General features: G+C 36.5%; 1 protein-coding gene across 2 annotated transcripts in view; it reads right to left on the reverse strand.

The window, feature by feature from the left end:
- Xpo1 (exportin 1) overlaps positions 1-14950 on the reverse strand; it is a 59051-nt gene that overhangs the window by 34370 nt on the left and 9731 nt on the right. The window contains exons 2-5 of one of the 2 annotated variants that reach the window (XM_010609777.3): positions 11929-12060; positions 4808-4843; positions 4542-4607; positions 893-965 (exon numbers count right to left, since the gene is read on the reverse strand). In XM_010609777.3, the coding sequence (XP_010608079.1) occupies positions 893-965; positions 4542-4607; positions 4808-4843; positions 11929-12054 (301 nt within the window). In that variant the 5' untranslated portion in view covers positions 12055-12060. Of the gene's footprint in view, positions 1-892; positions 966-4541; positions 4608-4741; positions 4844-11928; positions 12061-14950 lie in introns of both variants that reach the window. The other variant, XM_010609776.3, reaches the window with a different exon arrangement.

Consider the following 14950-nt stretch of genomic DNA (forward strand, 5'->3'; position numbering starts at 1 on the left):
TATTTAAAACCATGATAAACACTTCAGAAATAGGAGCTTCTTTTGGGTAGTACTATATCCTCCTGTTCTGTCATTCAACTCTATAAATGGGCCACAAAAGATGTCAAGTCAGACTGGCTGAATACATCCCAGGTCACTGTCCCACTGTAACCACAACATGAAACACCAAATGAAGCGCAGCACCATAAAGATCAAAAAATAACCAGAGGACATATTTTAAGGAAAAACAAACAAACAAAAAGCCTCCAGATACAACATACTTCCCCCATTGTAAAGTGATAAAGTATGCAGAGGGAGGGACAAGTCAAAACACCTGAAATAAACTGCCTAAAATTCCAAGAGACTAACATTTCCCTGTGTTTCTTAATTTCTTTCTCTTTCTTCTTGCTATATAGTCTAGGCTAGCCTTGAAATAACTATATGGCTCAGGCTGGCCTTGAACTTGGGGTGATACTCCTACCTCAGCCTCCCAAGTGCTAGGGTTATAGGATTGACATCATGCCCAGCCTCCTTGGGTTTCTTAAAATAGCTTCCCAATATGTTGCAGAGAGAAGTTAAATAATGAAGTACCATACCCCTTAAAAAAAAATTCTCTTATTTTGGAAGTCATTTTCTCACAAGGCAGTCTCAGAAATGCAAATGGTAAAAAAGTTAAGATTTTTATTGTGCATATCATTAGCCCAGTTAATCTTGTAGTATTTATCATCAGTGTCTTATGAACTTATTAACAGTGTGTATGAGCATACATTTCAATTTCATTCCTTCTAGACATGTTCTAGATTTGCCATTAGAATGAAATAAACTAGAATACATATCCCCCAACATTTGAATGTGATAAAAATGCCAGGAATAACAAAATTCTGTATTTGTAATTTTAAAAATATTTTCCTACCTTCACACTGGTTCCTTGGAAGAATCTTCCACCTTGTTTTTATCACATTTTCCAAAATTTGTAGTCCATAATACTGAAAATTGGAGAACAGAAGCATGTGAATATATTGCCATAGGGCTGGCAACTCTCAGGATTCACAAATGGACACACATTCACACATTTACATCTATAAAGTTTCAAAAACATTACACTACCAAGTTTAATTACATATATTAAACAAGGATCTATTCACCCATATACTGAGATTTCATGCATTTTCCTCATTTTACTGTTCACTACTCTATGTAACGTCCTGCTGTTTATACATGCTCACACCAGGAGGGAAAACCAAATAAAAAGCCCTTTAGCAGCCAAATGGGCTTATCTGTAGAAGGAAAAGTAGCAGCCAGATATGAATTCACAGCGTAAGTGACTACTCATAATTCAGGACCAGGCCCCAGAGAATTTAGCAGCATGGATGCTAACAAGCTTCCTACCATCCTCTAAGGAGTATAAGCTTTTGGCCAAATATTAAAGTATTGTCACATACTTTCTACAGAAAGTGTTTATAAGCATCACTGGTGTGTTATTTAAGGAGCAGCAAGACAACCCATGGGTCTATTTTAAATTTTAATCCCACCCTTATAGTTGCTATTTCTACTAATTTAAAGATAAACTTTTGTGCACAGTCAAAATAATATATACAAATGTATGTTGCAATCCGTATCTACCTTTCAGGTATTCCTTCCTAAATATAAAATATAAATGCATAAGATTTTTTAAAAAATAGAGATACCACTTTCAAGCCATTTTGTCCCTCCTGATTACTCACTCTAAATAGTCAACAGTGTAAGAATTTATTATGTTCCATGAGCTACTATCTAAATTATTACTATGACCAATTAGTGTGGATAGACAGAAGGAAGAAAAGGGACAAAAATGTTGTGGTAAGTTTCAACTGGAAGAATTAGGGAAGATTCAGCTATAATACCTGAAAGGTAAATTGCTCATATATTGATATATAATCTCAGACTGCAAGTTTTGGCTGAGAACAAGAGTTCATCTTTAAAATTGTTAGTCATTACACAATAATAGGAGCATTAGTATTTCAACCAAAGGGATCATGTGAATGCTCATTTCATCCAAAGCACAATATAGACTGTCCCAAACTACATTGTGCTCAGTGAATGTTTTTGCTGTTTTCTTTAAGTTTTAACAGTTCATACTTTCCAGAAAAATTTTGCCATCTCAACTCAAATCCTACATTTGCAGAACATTCCTTAAAGACTTGCAAAATAAAAACAAGGCCAAAGCAAAATTCTGGAATTACAAATTTGATGCCATTAAAATGTTTCATAATCAGCAGCAAATAGTGAAGCTTTCTATACTTTTTATTTATTTTTATTTGAGACAGGGTTTCACTAGGTAGTTCAGGCCATCCTGGAACTCTCTATGTAGCCCAGGCTGGCTTCGAACTTGTGGAGATCCTCCAGCCTCAGCCTCCCAAGTGCTAGGATTACAGGCATGTGCCAACATGCCTGGCTGTCCTTTTTATTTTTAAGAACACATCTAGATCTGTCTCAGAAAAACATAAATAAGCAAAAAATGGCAAAAAGTTGACTGACTAAAATTCAAATTAGTCTTTAAAAATATAGTACCCTAAAAATTTTCAGGCAGATTGTCAAGATTTAGAAAGTCAAAGTAATACAGTGCTTACTACAATCAACCAATTTAAAAGACCTTCAGAAACAAACCCACCACAAATGTACCAGAATAAAAATCTGAAAAGATATTTTCATCTTATTTGACCAAATATTTTTTACCAAATATTTTGTTTACACTTTTCAATTGAAAGATAATTTCCCCCTCTCTTTACATTTCTTCTTTACTAATATTAACCTAAAATACCTATTTACCAACTTCCAGTCCTTTCTCTAACTATAAAAAAACTTCAAATAAAGCTTGTGAACATACAATTCTTTTTCATCTTTCTGCCAAGGAGGCTGAGGCAGAGCTCAAGAAAGCCTTTGCAGAGCTCAGATTAAAGGAATTTAGGAAAAAAAAATTTTTTTTGGTTTAACATATATCCTTCGTAATACTCAATTTCTCCTAGACATAAAGATAACATACCAAACTGAGACAAAAGAATTTATATTCCTTTGAAAAAAGTTTTTTGGCTTAAAAAATCTGAAGTGATAGCCAAATCTTCAGCCAATAATGACTTTGGAAATATCCATAAATAATCCACATATTCTAAAAAATCTATACTTCTGGTTTGTTTCTCAAGAATTTTTGAAAATCCACTGCTGAGTTATGAAGATGAGGGACAGATAACAGCAAAGACTACATGAAAAAAAAATAAATGCATGAAATGATCCCTATGGTAGAAATTTCTACTGAGCCCTTAGAAATACTTATTGTATGCATTGAATTCCCGTTTCCCCTCCCCCCACCCATGAAACAAAAACAATTGATGAACAGAATTCAGTTAAAGGGAATCAAAAGGGTAGACCTTGTGGAGGCCTGCCGTCAAAGCCTAGCTGTGTCAGTTGCACAGGAAGACACCCCTTTTCTTCCTATTACAAGCAATCAACATAATGGAACATTATGATTAATATCAGGTAGTGTTAACATCTTTAAAGAAAAAAAAATGATTGCATAAAAGCCAAATGTCATAGTGCATAAATTTAGCACCAAATCATTTGTAATTTATGTAAATTGAAGAATTCTTTACCTGTTGCTTTCTTTCTGTTCCTCTAATCATCTCATTTTTCACAAGACAAATTTGAGTTTTTAAAAATACTGTTGATAAATCAACTTAAACATTAGTAATGTCTGTCAGTATAAAAAGCAAAATTTACCAGGCAAGCAAACAGGCAAACACTGTTATGTTAACTTAAGGTTAGCACTTTGAGGAAGTTCTGGACTGTATTTTTGCCCTAAAATTTACAAGATGTCAAAACTAATTAATATTTTAAAGCTGTTAATTAACACAGTCTGATTTCAGAAACAGATGTGAACATGGCTATTTTGTTTTAACACAACATGTATCAAGTGGAAATTTCTTGTGTTTTAAACAGAATGCCATGGTATTTTATTACTTTAAAGCAGTTTAGAGAAGCGTGAATCATCAAGCCTGTAACAGTTAAAACACATTTTGATCAACCCTTCCATTAAAACTCAAGGAAAAAAGGACCCGAATTATAACATTTTTAAATTGCAAACAAAAACTGAGTGCTGTCCCATTAAAAGCATTGGTACCATGGAGCAGGGTTTTAAATTGTCCACACAACTTGGTGTTGGAAGTGCCTAGCCTGTATTATATTGATTACTTGCCCAAACTAATTAATGATGTTTTATGTTTCATCTCTGAGTAACATTCAGAATTCATGCTACTTAGACTTGTATACGAGTTCTAAAAAGAAAAGAAAGAAAAGAAAAGAAAAAAAAAGCCACCTTGCATACTAGTCCCAATTACAGAACTCCATTCATAATTCTCAGGACTATTTGCAAGAAATAATTCTATGTTTAAGACTATAAATTTTGAATCAAGTTAACAATATAAAATGATTTGAGATAACAAATGCTAACACTAAAAATGAGATACCTTCCTCAAAGTTTATGACTGGAAGAAAAGAAATAATGGATTTAAAAACCACCACTTGCTTACTTTCGTGTTCATATTCTGTGAAAATTCCAAAATTGTGTCGACTCTTGTCCATGCATCAGGATGCTCCTTAATTTTGAATCAAGTTAACAATATAAAATGATTTGAGATAACAAATGCTAACACTAAAAATGAGATACCTTCCTCAAAGTTTATGACTGGAAGAAAAGAAATAATGGATTTAAAAACCACCACTTGCTTACTTTCGTGTTCATATTCTGTGAAAATTCCAAAATTGTGTCGACTCTTGTCCATGCATCAGGATGCTCCTTTAAATGCGTCAGTACTTCTTGAGCCATTCTTTGCAAAAAAAAAAAAAAAAAAAAAAAAAAAGACTTTCAGTCTACTTTGTTCTGAATCATTCATTAAAATGTAAATAAAATACAGTATTGAGCAACACAAATCTGAATAGGATAGTGATTCTACCAACTTTTGGAAACATTTGGGAAATGAGCCCTTACAGAAATTAAGTATCACTACTCTTAAAACTTAATTTTAATTTTCTGTCAAATAGAACCCTCTATTTGATATCCTCAACCACTGTGGGGCTGTAAGTATATAACCCAGTGACAATACACATTAACTTAGATTATGCAAGGTCCTAGGTTCAAACTCTTGACAGAAATGAGTTCTCAATTGACCAAAAATACATTAAAAGTCACTCAGGTTATGTAGTGTTTGTTATGAAGTTCCCAAGATATTGCTAACCAACTTTATCTTCAAAATTACATTTCATACCGAATAGTTTCTCTGGTGTGAAAAAGTATAATAGTACACAGGATCCTAGTGAGATAATTAATAATGTGAAATAGGAAGTAAAGGGCTAAAGGTGTAGGGAAAGTGGGAAGGATGGAGGAAAGGTAATAAGGGAGAGGAAAAAATATGAGAAACTGAAAAAATGGAAATAAAGTGTTTGTAAATGGGGAGAGGAGGAGGGGGTGAAGGGAGGGCAGGCACAAGGGGAAAAAAATGAGAATCAAGACCTATTATGTAAAGGTACAGGATCCGAATAATGAATGTAACTATATTGTATACCTAGATTGTACCAATAAACTCAATAAAAAGAAAAAAAAATTACATTTCATGGAAAGACTAATGAAAATCAGGAGTAAGACTGTAAATCTCCGCCGGGCGTGGTGATACACGCCTGTAATCCCAGCACTCTGCGAGGCTGAGGCAGGCGGATCACTGTGAGTTCGAGACCAGCCTGGGCTACATAGTGAGACCCTGTCTCAAAAAAAAAAAAAAAAAAAAAAAAACCCCAAAAACAAATAAATAAATAAATAAAACCTTAAGATCTTTACGATGACAATTTCTTTTCTTTTTTGGTACTGAGGATCGAACTCGGGACTTTACGCTTGTGAGGCAGGTAGTGGGACCACTGAGCTAAATCTCCAGCCCAGGATGACAATTTCTTAAAAGGTCTCTGTATTATAAAAACACTTTTTCCATTCTGAAACTTCCCTTATTTCATGTATTAAATTCTAGCTTATTTTGGAAACAATTTCCTTTTTTGCTTTTATATGTTTAAAATGCATCCTGGGAAATATTGTCTACGTATTTATCATCTAAAGTTAACAAGCTAGGGCCAGGGATTTAGCTCAGTGGTTCTGCCATCTGCTTCGCAAGCGTTAAGGTCCCAAGTTCGATCTCTGGTACCAAAAAAAAAAGCCAGGTTGTGATGGTGCGTGCCTTTAATCCCAGCACTCAGGAGGCTGAGGCAGGAGGATCACCATGAGTTCTAGGCCAACCTGGACTAGTGAATTCATGGCCAGCTTGAACTACATAGTGAGACCCTGTCTCCAAAAAATAAATACAATTAACAAATATTAATATTTTGTTGTACTTGTGCCTTTTTTTTTTTCAAAGACAGGGTCTTACTGTGTAGTTGAGACTGACCTGGAACTCACTATGTAGCCCAGGCTGGTCTCGAACTCAGAGAGCCTCCTCCTGAGTGCTGGGATTATAGGTGTGTGCCACCACTTCCAGCTCGTTTTTTTTTTTTTTTAAATCCCCTTTAGTGCTGGAGTTTGAACCTATGGGCCTCTGCATGCTCATAGTACACAATCACTGAATTGTACCTACATATCCCAAGCCTGTTCAGTGTTTTTCAAAAACCTAATTGTTATGGCCTGTACTTAGATGTTCCTCCAGTCTCATGCAGTCATAGGTAGGGTTTTCAGAGGTGGCTAGATCTAGTGTGTGTAATGCATGGATCAAAGCTGTGTGATTACTAAATAAGTCCACTAATTGGTCTGGCATAGTTCTAGGAATGCATAATGGAAAGGCTCTCAGTGGATGTGAGCACTCCCTGCCATAAGGGTACATAATCTGGATAAAATATAAGGGTCTGTTGCTGGTCACATGCTGTTTGCTACTTTGCTGCCCTTCTGCCTGCCATTAACTGTTTGTTTGTCCTCTATGCCTCAAAGCTAGCCAACTATGAACAGAAACCTCTACTAACTCCTTTAACTTTGGGTGCTGGGTATTTTGTCTCACCAATAAAAGTAGCTAAGTAAGACACTAATGAAATTCACCTACTTTTCCCTAAGGCCATTTCCTACCCTCCTTCAGAGGTATTCACTTTCAAGATGCTGATGTGTCTTCTCTGATCTATATTTTTACGGCATGCATATGACTTTCATAAACAATACATTATCTGGTTACTGAAGTATATATTAACAGTATATAGAATTTCTCTACAATTTCTTTTCTAACATAGTTTCTGATGTTTAGCCAGTTGACACACCTCTAGTTTCTTTAGTTTAATTATAAGCTTTTCATATGAACACATTTTGCCTAAAGCTTTTTAATTCTTCCCATTCTTTTTTTTTGGTAGCCTGTACACTTCAGGCTAGCTTTGAACTTTTGTTGATCCTCCTGACTGCTGGGATTTGGATGTCACCCTGTCCAACTCCTTTCTTCTTTAAACAAGCAACAGCTCAATATTTTTTTCCTTTAAAGAGCTTTTTGTACTCAACTATTTCTATCAAACTTGTAAACAAAATGTAAAGTTTGATGGTTTTAAAGTGTTATTTACGTATAAAGCCCATGGTTCAAACTCCAGTGAGTTCACAATTACCAACTCCCTTTCTCTTTACTTGATTAAGGTTTAATTCTGTGGGTTATAAACAAGAAAGCATAAAAATAGTTACAGAAGCATTCTCTTTATCTTTGATACAAACTATTCATAATCATGATTTTGGCTTTTATTCAATCTTAAAAAAATACTATGCTTTATATTGGCTTTGATGATAATGATCTTTTCCTTAATTAACAAATACAATCACATTCACGATTATCCTATTATTCAAACATTGCTTGCTTAAAAACTTGAGAGCTTGGCATAGTGGCCTGTAACACAGGCACTTAAGAGGCTAAGGCAGGAGGACTACCTCAAGTTCAAGACCAGCCTGCACCCCAAAAATAAGTTCAAAGGCAGCCTGCACTGCATAGCAAGACCCTGTCTCAAACCAGGTGTGGTGGCACACACCTGTAATCCCAGCACCGGGGAGGCTGAGACAGAAGGATTGTTTCAAGGCCAGTCTGGGTTACAACTGAGTTCAAGGCCATTCCGAATTACACTAAAATTTGATTTCATTAACAGACTGGGAGTCGTAAGAAGTTATCACTGTGTCATGAGAAATGAGAAAAACAGCCGGGCACAGTGGTACACACCTGCAATCCCAGCATTGAGGGAGGATCAAGTAAGGGGACTGCAAGTTTGTGTCCCATTTGGACAACGTGGTGAGATCCTATTCATAAAATAAAAACAGCCAGTGATGTTGCTCAATGGTAGAGCCCTCTGGGTTTCATCCTCAGGAAACCCTCCTACCCCATAAAAGACCTAAAGAGTAGTAATATGAAAGTTACCCAGAGCCAAAGCACACTGCAGAATTTTAATACTAAGAATATCTAGTTAACCATACCTAACTAGAGATATGAACTTGCACATAAAAGTAGTGCCTACAACATGCATTTCAATCTCTGCATACATTATGTCCTTCCCCAGCTGTGACTTTATTCTCTCATTATTGGGGTGGGGGAGTACTGGGGATCGAACTCAGGTCCTTGGGCTTGCAAGGCAGGCTGCAGAACCACTTAGCTAAATCCCTGACCCTATTGTCTCATTATTTCTACTTACTATTTTCTTTGCCTACTCCCATCGTCTTTATAATAGTCATCCTCTTTATAATAGTCTTTTATTATCCTAAAATCCCAGTAGGGGTTTAAACAAAATAGAAGAATCAGAAGAAACTAAAAAGAGGGAGAAAATCTAACACCTCCCAGTGCTACTAACCGAATGGCAAAGCATTTTAGTTGCTAAGCAATAGAGTTCAGGATGCTAACACAGTATTAGGGCAAATATCCAACTCTTTCTTCTATCTTCTTTTTCACTTTTTGATACTATACTTGGCTAAAAATAGAAAAATGTTTGTAACGTAAGATAGTCCTAATGAAACAGTGCCAAATATCCTATATTGTCCATCTAGACAAAAGCTATCTACAGATTATAAAAAAGATTTCTAAAGTTACTTCATCCTTTAAAAACATCAGGCTTTCTCAAAGCTTTTGCACGTGGGGACAGGAAGGGACTTGGGAAATGGGATTAAAAAAAAATTAGGCTTCCTACAGTTGCCTTTAACATAATAAATTTTAGTTGCAGTTACTATCGCTTATGTTGAGATTAGCCAAAAAAAGCAAAACAAAAAATTTTAAAAACCACAACATCCTAAATCTTTTTCATTATATTTCTAAATGCATCTTTCTAGACTGCTTTCTATATATAAAATGGAAGGTAATAGGTGTTTCACAAACTCATACCAACCTTCCAGTCTCTTGCAAGATAAGTTAACATTTGAACATGAGACTCTAGGGTAATGACTAGAAAAATTTCAGGAAATAAGACATTTAACCCTAAAAACATTTTCCACTACAGCTCTCTATGCTTTTTTTCTTTTGAAGTAAGGCCCCCAAAAAGGTAAACTACAACTTTGAAGACAAGACTTAGCAGCTAAAAGGAATTCTTAACTGTCTTAAACTCTAATCCTCACTCTCTGCATTTGTTATATAAAGTTTATTATTTATTTATTAACTGATTTTTACCACATAATAGAATGAGACATAAAATACATCTTTTTGGGAAAGCCAACTTATTGCCATGATAAATAAAAAACTGAAGTTTGGAAACAGTTTCCTAAATCTTTTCATTAAGTCAACTTTAAACTATTAAAAGTTCTTAATACTGTGAAACATCACTGAAAGCGTATTCACACACACACACACACACACACACACACACACACATACGCATATGTATATATTTTGTGTGGAGGGGTGGGACAGGGCTTGAATCAGGCCTTCATGCTGAGCTATATATCCCCAGACCTGTTTTTTGAGATGGTGGTCTTGCTAAAGATCCTTCATCCTAACTGAACTACCCAGGTAGGACTCAAACTTTTGATCCCCCGGCCTTAGTCTCCAAAAGTGCAGACTGCAGACTTGATGTGCCACCAACCTGAACTTCAATATATTCTTGATAAAAAGCATGACTAATTCTCAGTTACAAGTTTGGAACAACAATGGTCTATACTGATTCACTTGTACCTTTAGATTTTTTTTAACTAGATTAAGAAAGGTAAAGGTTCAACAGTATTAGGCAGCTGAATCAATGTGAAAAAATTAAATGGTCATATTCCTAATTGCTATAGACCTGTGTTTCCATTAGTACATTCAAAGTTGACCCAAACCTTACTTCATGCTTTTTTCAGTATTACTTTCATTGCTGCTTTCCATTCATTCACACTGGCAGAAACGAAACTCAAAGCTCCATGCTGAATATATAGCAAAAGAGGAAAAGTATAATAATATATGCTGAAGGAATATTTTCAGAAGCATTTCTGGAATCCAGAACATACTGATCAAAAGCCCCTAGAAGTATAAAGTGGGACTAACTCACTTACAGAATCACTGCAGCTTTTTGTTTTGCTTCAGTTTTTGAGGAATTGGGGATCAAACTCAAGGTTGCTATACCACTGAACCATATTCCCAGCCCTTTTTTTCTTGAGACAGGGTCCCAATAAGTTACCCAGCTGGCCTTGAACTTGTGATCCTACTACATCAACCTCCAGAGTAGCTACTTTACAGGCATGTATCACCACGCCAGGCCAAAATAACTTTTTCACTCTTACAACATCCATGACCCTTTCTCCTTTTAGTTTCTTTTTTTTTTTTGGTACCGGGGATCAAACTGGGGACCTTGCACTTGCGAGGCAGGTGACGGCACCACTGAGCTAAATCCCTGACCCTAAAGTTTCTCTTTATTGCAGTAAATCCTTTCTGTTGGATCAAAAATATTTATACATCATTCTTTCTGTACTATGTATAAAAAAGTACTATCATCTTTCAAGTTTCTGAACTACAAAAGCACCCAAGATCTTTTAACTATGTAAACGTAAGTATCTTGGTAATATAACTTCCTACCTACTAACAAAAACCTACCATTAGATGTCTGTGTCACGTTAAAAAGGTTTTTTTGATCTAATTGTACTCTTCAAAAACGTTAAATCAAACCTGCCTAGTCTATTTATTTATTTATTTATTTATTTATTTTTGGTGCCAGGGATTGAACTTGGGTCCTTGCGCTTGCAAGGCAGGCCACCGAACCGCTGAGCTAAATCCCCAGCCAAACCTGCCTAGTTTCTTATACACAATTTCCTGTCTCTTTTCATTGAGTGGGGGGGGGGGGCTTAAAATGATCAAAACATTACAAAACACCACTTTTCCAAGGGTGCAAAATTCAAACAATGTAAAAAATACTGGGTGTTGGGCCAGGAATGTAGCTCAGCACCATAGCACCTGCCTGGCAAGTACAAGGCCCTGAGTTTTGATTCTTGGTACTCTTCCCTCCACAAATATATATATATATATATGTATATAAAATGGGTGTTATTGGAGTTTTTTCTTTTTTTTCCCCAGTACTAGGAATGGAACTCAGAACCCTATGCTAGCAAGGCAGTCATGGCATCACTGAGCTACATCCCTGGCCCTATTGGAGTTTTATTTAAACAGACATATCCATGAAGCACTTCTGTAATTCAAATGTTAAAAAATGACATTGTATTAACTCCAAACATTAATATATGAAGTACACATAACCTCTACTATCAAAACATTTTATACATTGGGTTTTTTCATTAAAGAGTAAGCACAATATCCCAAAGGATCTCATTCTTAACCACCCCAAATATAATGCCAATTTCTTTTTCAAAACCAATTCTCATTACAGTAAATCATATAAACTACAGCATAGCTTTTAAAAAGGTTATAATTTACCCAAGAACTATGTCACATTTCAATAATGTTATACAATTTTGGTCAGCTACTTTACCTGGGCTCCTTCTCCATGGTATAAGCAATTCACCACATTGTCCAAAAGGTTGATATCCAATTTCTGGCTGAAATCGAGCAGCTGACGAGCTGCATGGTCTGCTAACATTGTCATAATTGCTGGCATAGATTACTGAAAAGCAAGGGGGTGAAAAAATTGAAGCTGCCTGTGAAATTTTGATATTACCAATCAACTTTCTATTCAACTTATTTTACTTCAACCATGTCCTTACATATTTTTAATTTAGAGAATTTCAGAGACTTCTACCTAATTACTACAAATAGGTGGTAGTAAGAATAAATTAGTTAGCTACTACGTAACTGTTAGTAGGACCCATTCAACTTTCGTTAGTTTTTAACCTCTACAGAATTCAGTTCTTGTAGTCAAATCATCAAATGTTGCCTTCCACCCCAATGAATTTGAGAATTAAAATTACATTTTACACGCATACCTATTACTTGAATTTTTGTTTTTTTTTATGCAATAAAGTTTGCTCTGTATTCCAGCCTGGTCTTGAATTTGGAGTTCTCCTTTCAGTTCTCTAAATGCTAGGATTACAAGTGTATGTCACCTCTCTGGACTCCCAACAAGATTTTAAAAAATTTTCAGGTTATTTGATAGCCAGCTAAATGTCAGACAACTTTCAAATAAAAACAAATTCTAGGCCCAGCACGGTGGTGCACACCTGTAATCCCAGCACTCACAGGAGGCTGAGGCAGGAGTATCACTGAGTTCGAGACCAGCCTGGGCTACATAGTGGGTTCCAGGTCAGTCTTAACTACATAGTGAGACCATGTCTCAAAAACAAACAAACAAACAAACAAACACCAAATTCTATCATAACAAGCACCAATACACAAAAAGAAAGCTACTTCATCTCAAATAAACATTACTTGTGGAGACCTATTGGTTATATGTAACGTCTCCTTCCACGAAGATTCCAAACCTAAGATAGATGCAGGTACAGAAACACACTTTTAGTTGTCCAGAATCACCAAGATCTTTTCTCTATTTCTCCAAAACCAATTCCACTCAACTGACTGGTTGAATCAGCAGTTTTTGAACTTTCCTGGGTCAAAATGCCATAGAACCAGAGGGACACAACAGACTGTAGGCCAGTTCTAAACACTCACAATTCTGTATACAACTGAAGAGATTCAAAACACTCTGAAATCCACCACAAAAAAGTACTAGATCAAGGTCAGATGGTCATCTGTACTCCCCCCTTTAAAAAAAACTCAAAGAATCAGGAAATTAGTGGCTAATTTGATTATATTCTTTGGACAAAGCAGCTTGATAGGAAAAAAGTCATTATTTCTTAGCTGTTCTATAAGAAGCACAGGCATACCTATAATTACAGCACTCAGGATGAACTACTGAACTAAGACCCTGTCTCAAAAAACTAGGTCAGGTATAATGTAAAAATAAAGATTTTTAAAATTGTGGTTTTTTACTTCTCTAAAGACTTTCAATCCATTACTGACAAAGACTCCAAAAAAAATTGAGGTATTAAACATGTTTTTAAAACGGCAGTGTGCCACACAAAACAAAAACTTAGATCTAAATACTAATATATCCCACAATTAAAAATGTAAAAATTTCTTCTACCTTCAAGTGCCATAAAACTTTAAGAATGTCAATCTTAAAAAGCAATCCACAATCAGCACCAAAGTTTGTGATATATTTGGTTAAAAATTAAGTGACCCTTTCTCCTGCTGTAATGTATAGCTCGAAGAAAAAAGGATTAATAAACTGTAAAGTTTCACTTTCAAGCACATTACCCTTGAGTTCTCTCCATGCTAGATTCATACGGAAAATCAGATTTAGAACAGAAGCGTTTAAACAACAACCATCCAACTAGCAGTTATCTTAGAAATGACCTACCTATTCTTGAAATGTATGTAGTACAAAAATGGCGGCTTTGTGGTCAATGCTAAGCACATTTAGTCCCCCAAATCAAACAGCTTCCAAAACATTGCTTCCACTACCATAGGAAGTATCCCATAAGCTCAAGATACCCAAGAGGCAAACAGCGAAGAGCCACAGCAAAAGAGGTGCAACTACAAACGATTTTTCTCAGTGGGCCGCCTGAATGCTAAAATCCACTCGCTAGACTGTTCGTATACTAGGAATTACCTACCAGTGTGGCACTCTACAAGTGATTACCAAAAACACCTTTACTGCCACTCAAACGAAATGGGCAAGCACCTACACGCTACCAGTGTCTATCGAGAAACCAAAAAATCATAACCGTTGCATTAAATTAGCTTCACACTAGATGAAATAGCAGATCGCTTTTCAAAGCAAAAGACTGCTACTTAAGTCTCGTGGACAAACGCCCGCTTCATTCAGTAGAAACACACCTCACTAGAGCCCGCCCTCCTCTCGCTTCCCACCAGAACGATTTGCAGCACTTCTAACTATAGCACACAAGAGCACGCCTTTACCCCGCCCATACTTGAAGGAGGCATTTAGACCAGAGCCTGAAGTTCACCGCCCCATTCTCAATGCAGCATGGCCTCTGCGAGATCACAGGCGTCCAGATACTTAATGCTTCCTGTACTACACCACTTCCTTTCCTCCACCCCAAACTCCAGAGACATCAGAATGAAGGAGGATCCGGGCATCATCTCCCGTACATTACCAGCAGTAAATAACTGGACCAACTTAACACACTCAAATCCCTGAAAAGACTACAACACGACGACCCGTCTGCAGAACCCTGTAAAATTAACTCATCTTTCCTATTTCTCACGCTGCTCTGCTTTAAAAAAAAAAAAAAAAGGCAACCCGAGTTTCCTTGCAGTAGGAACAGGGACTCGGCAGCCCCTCCCTCCCCCATCCCAAGCTCTCCACCGTGGGGGCCACGTGATGCAGACGGACGTTTCAACGCTGCTGCACTAAGTATTTCTGGAAACTTCCACTCCTAATAATTTAGAGATGTTCCTGAAAGCACCTCAACTTCTCCCCAGCCCCACGGGATGGGGAAGCCCTTCCACTCCCACGGGGGGGGGGGGCCAAT

The sequence above is a fragment of the Fukomys damarensis genome, unplaced genomic scaffold (assembly GCF_012274545.1).
Source record: "Fukomys damarensis isolate Sample0158 unplaced genomic scaffold, DMR_v1.0_HiC HiC_scaffold_2, whole genome shotgun sequence".
In the NCBI taxonomy this organism is placed as follows: Eukaryota; Metazoa; Chordata; class Mammalia; order Rodentia; family Bathyergidae; genus Fukomys; species Fukomys damarensis.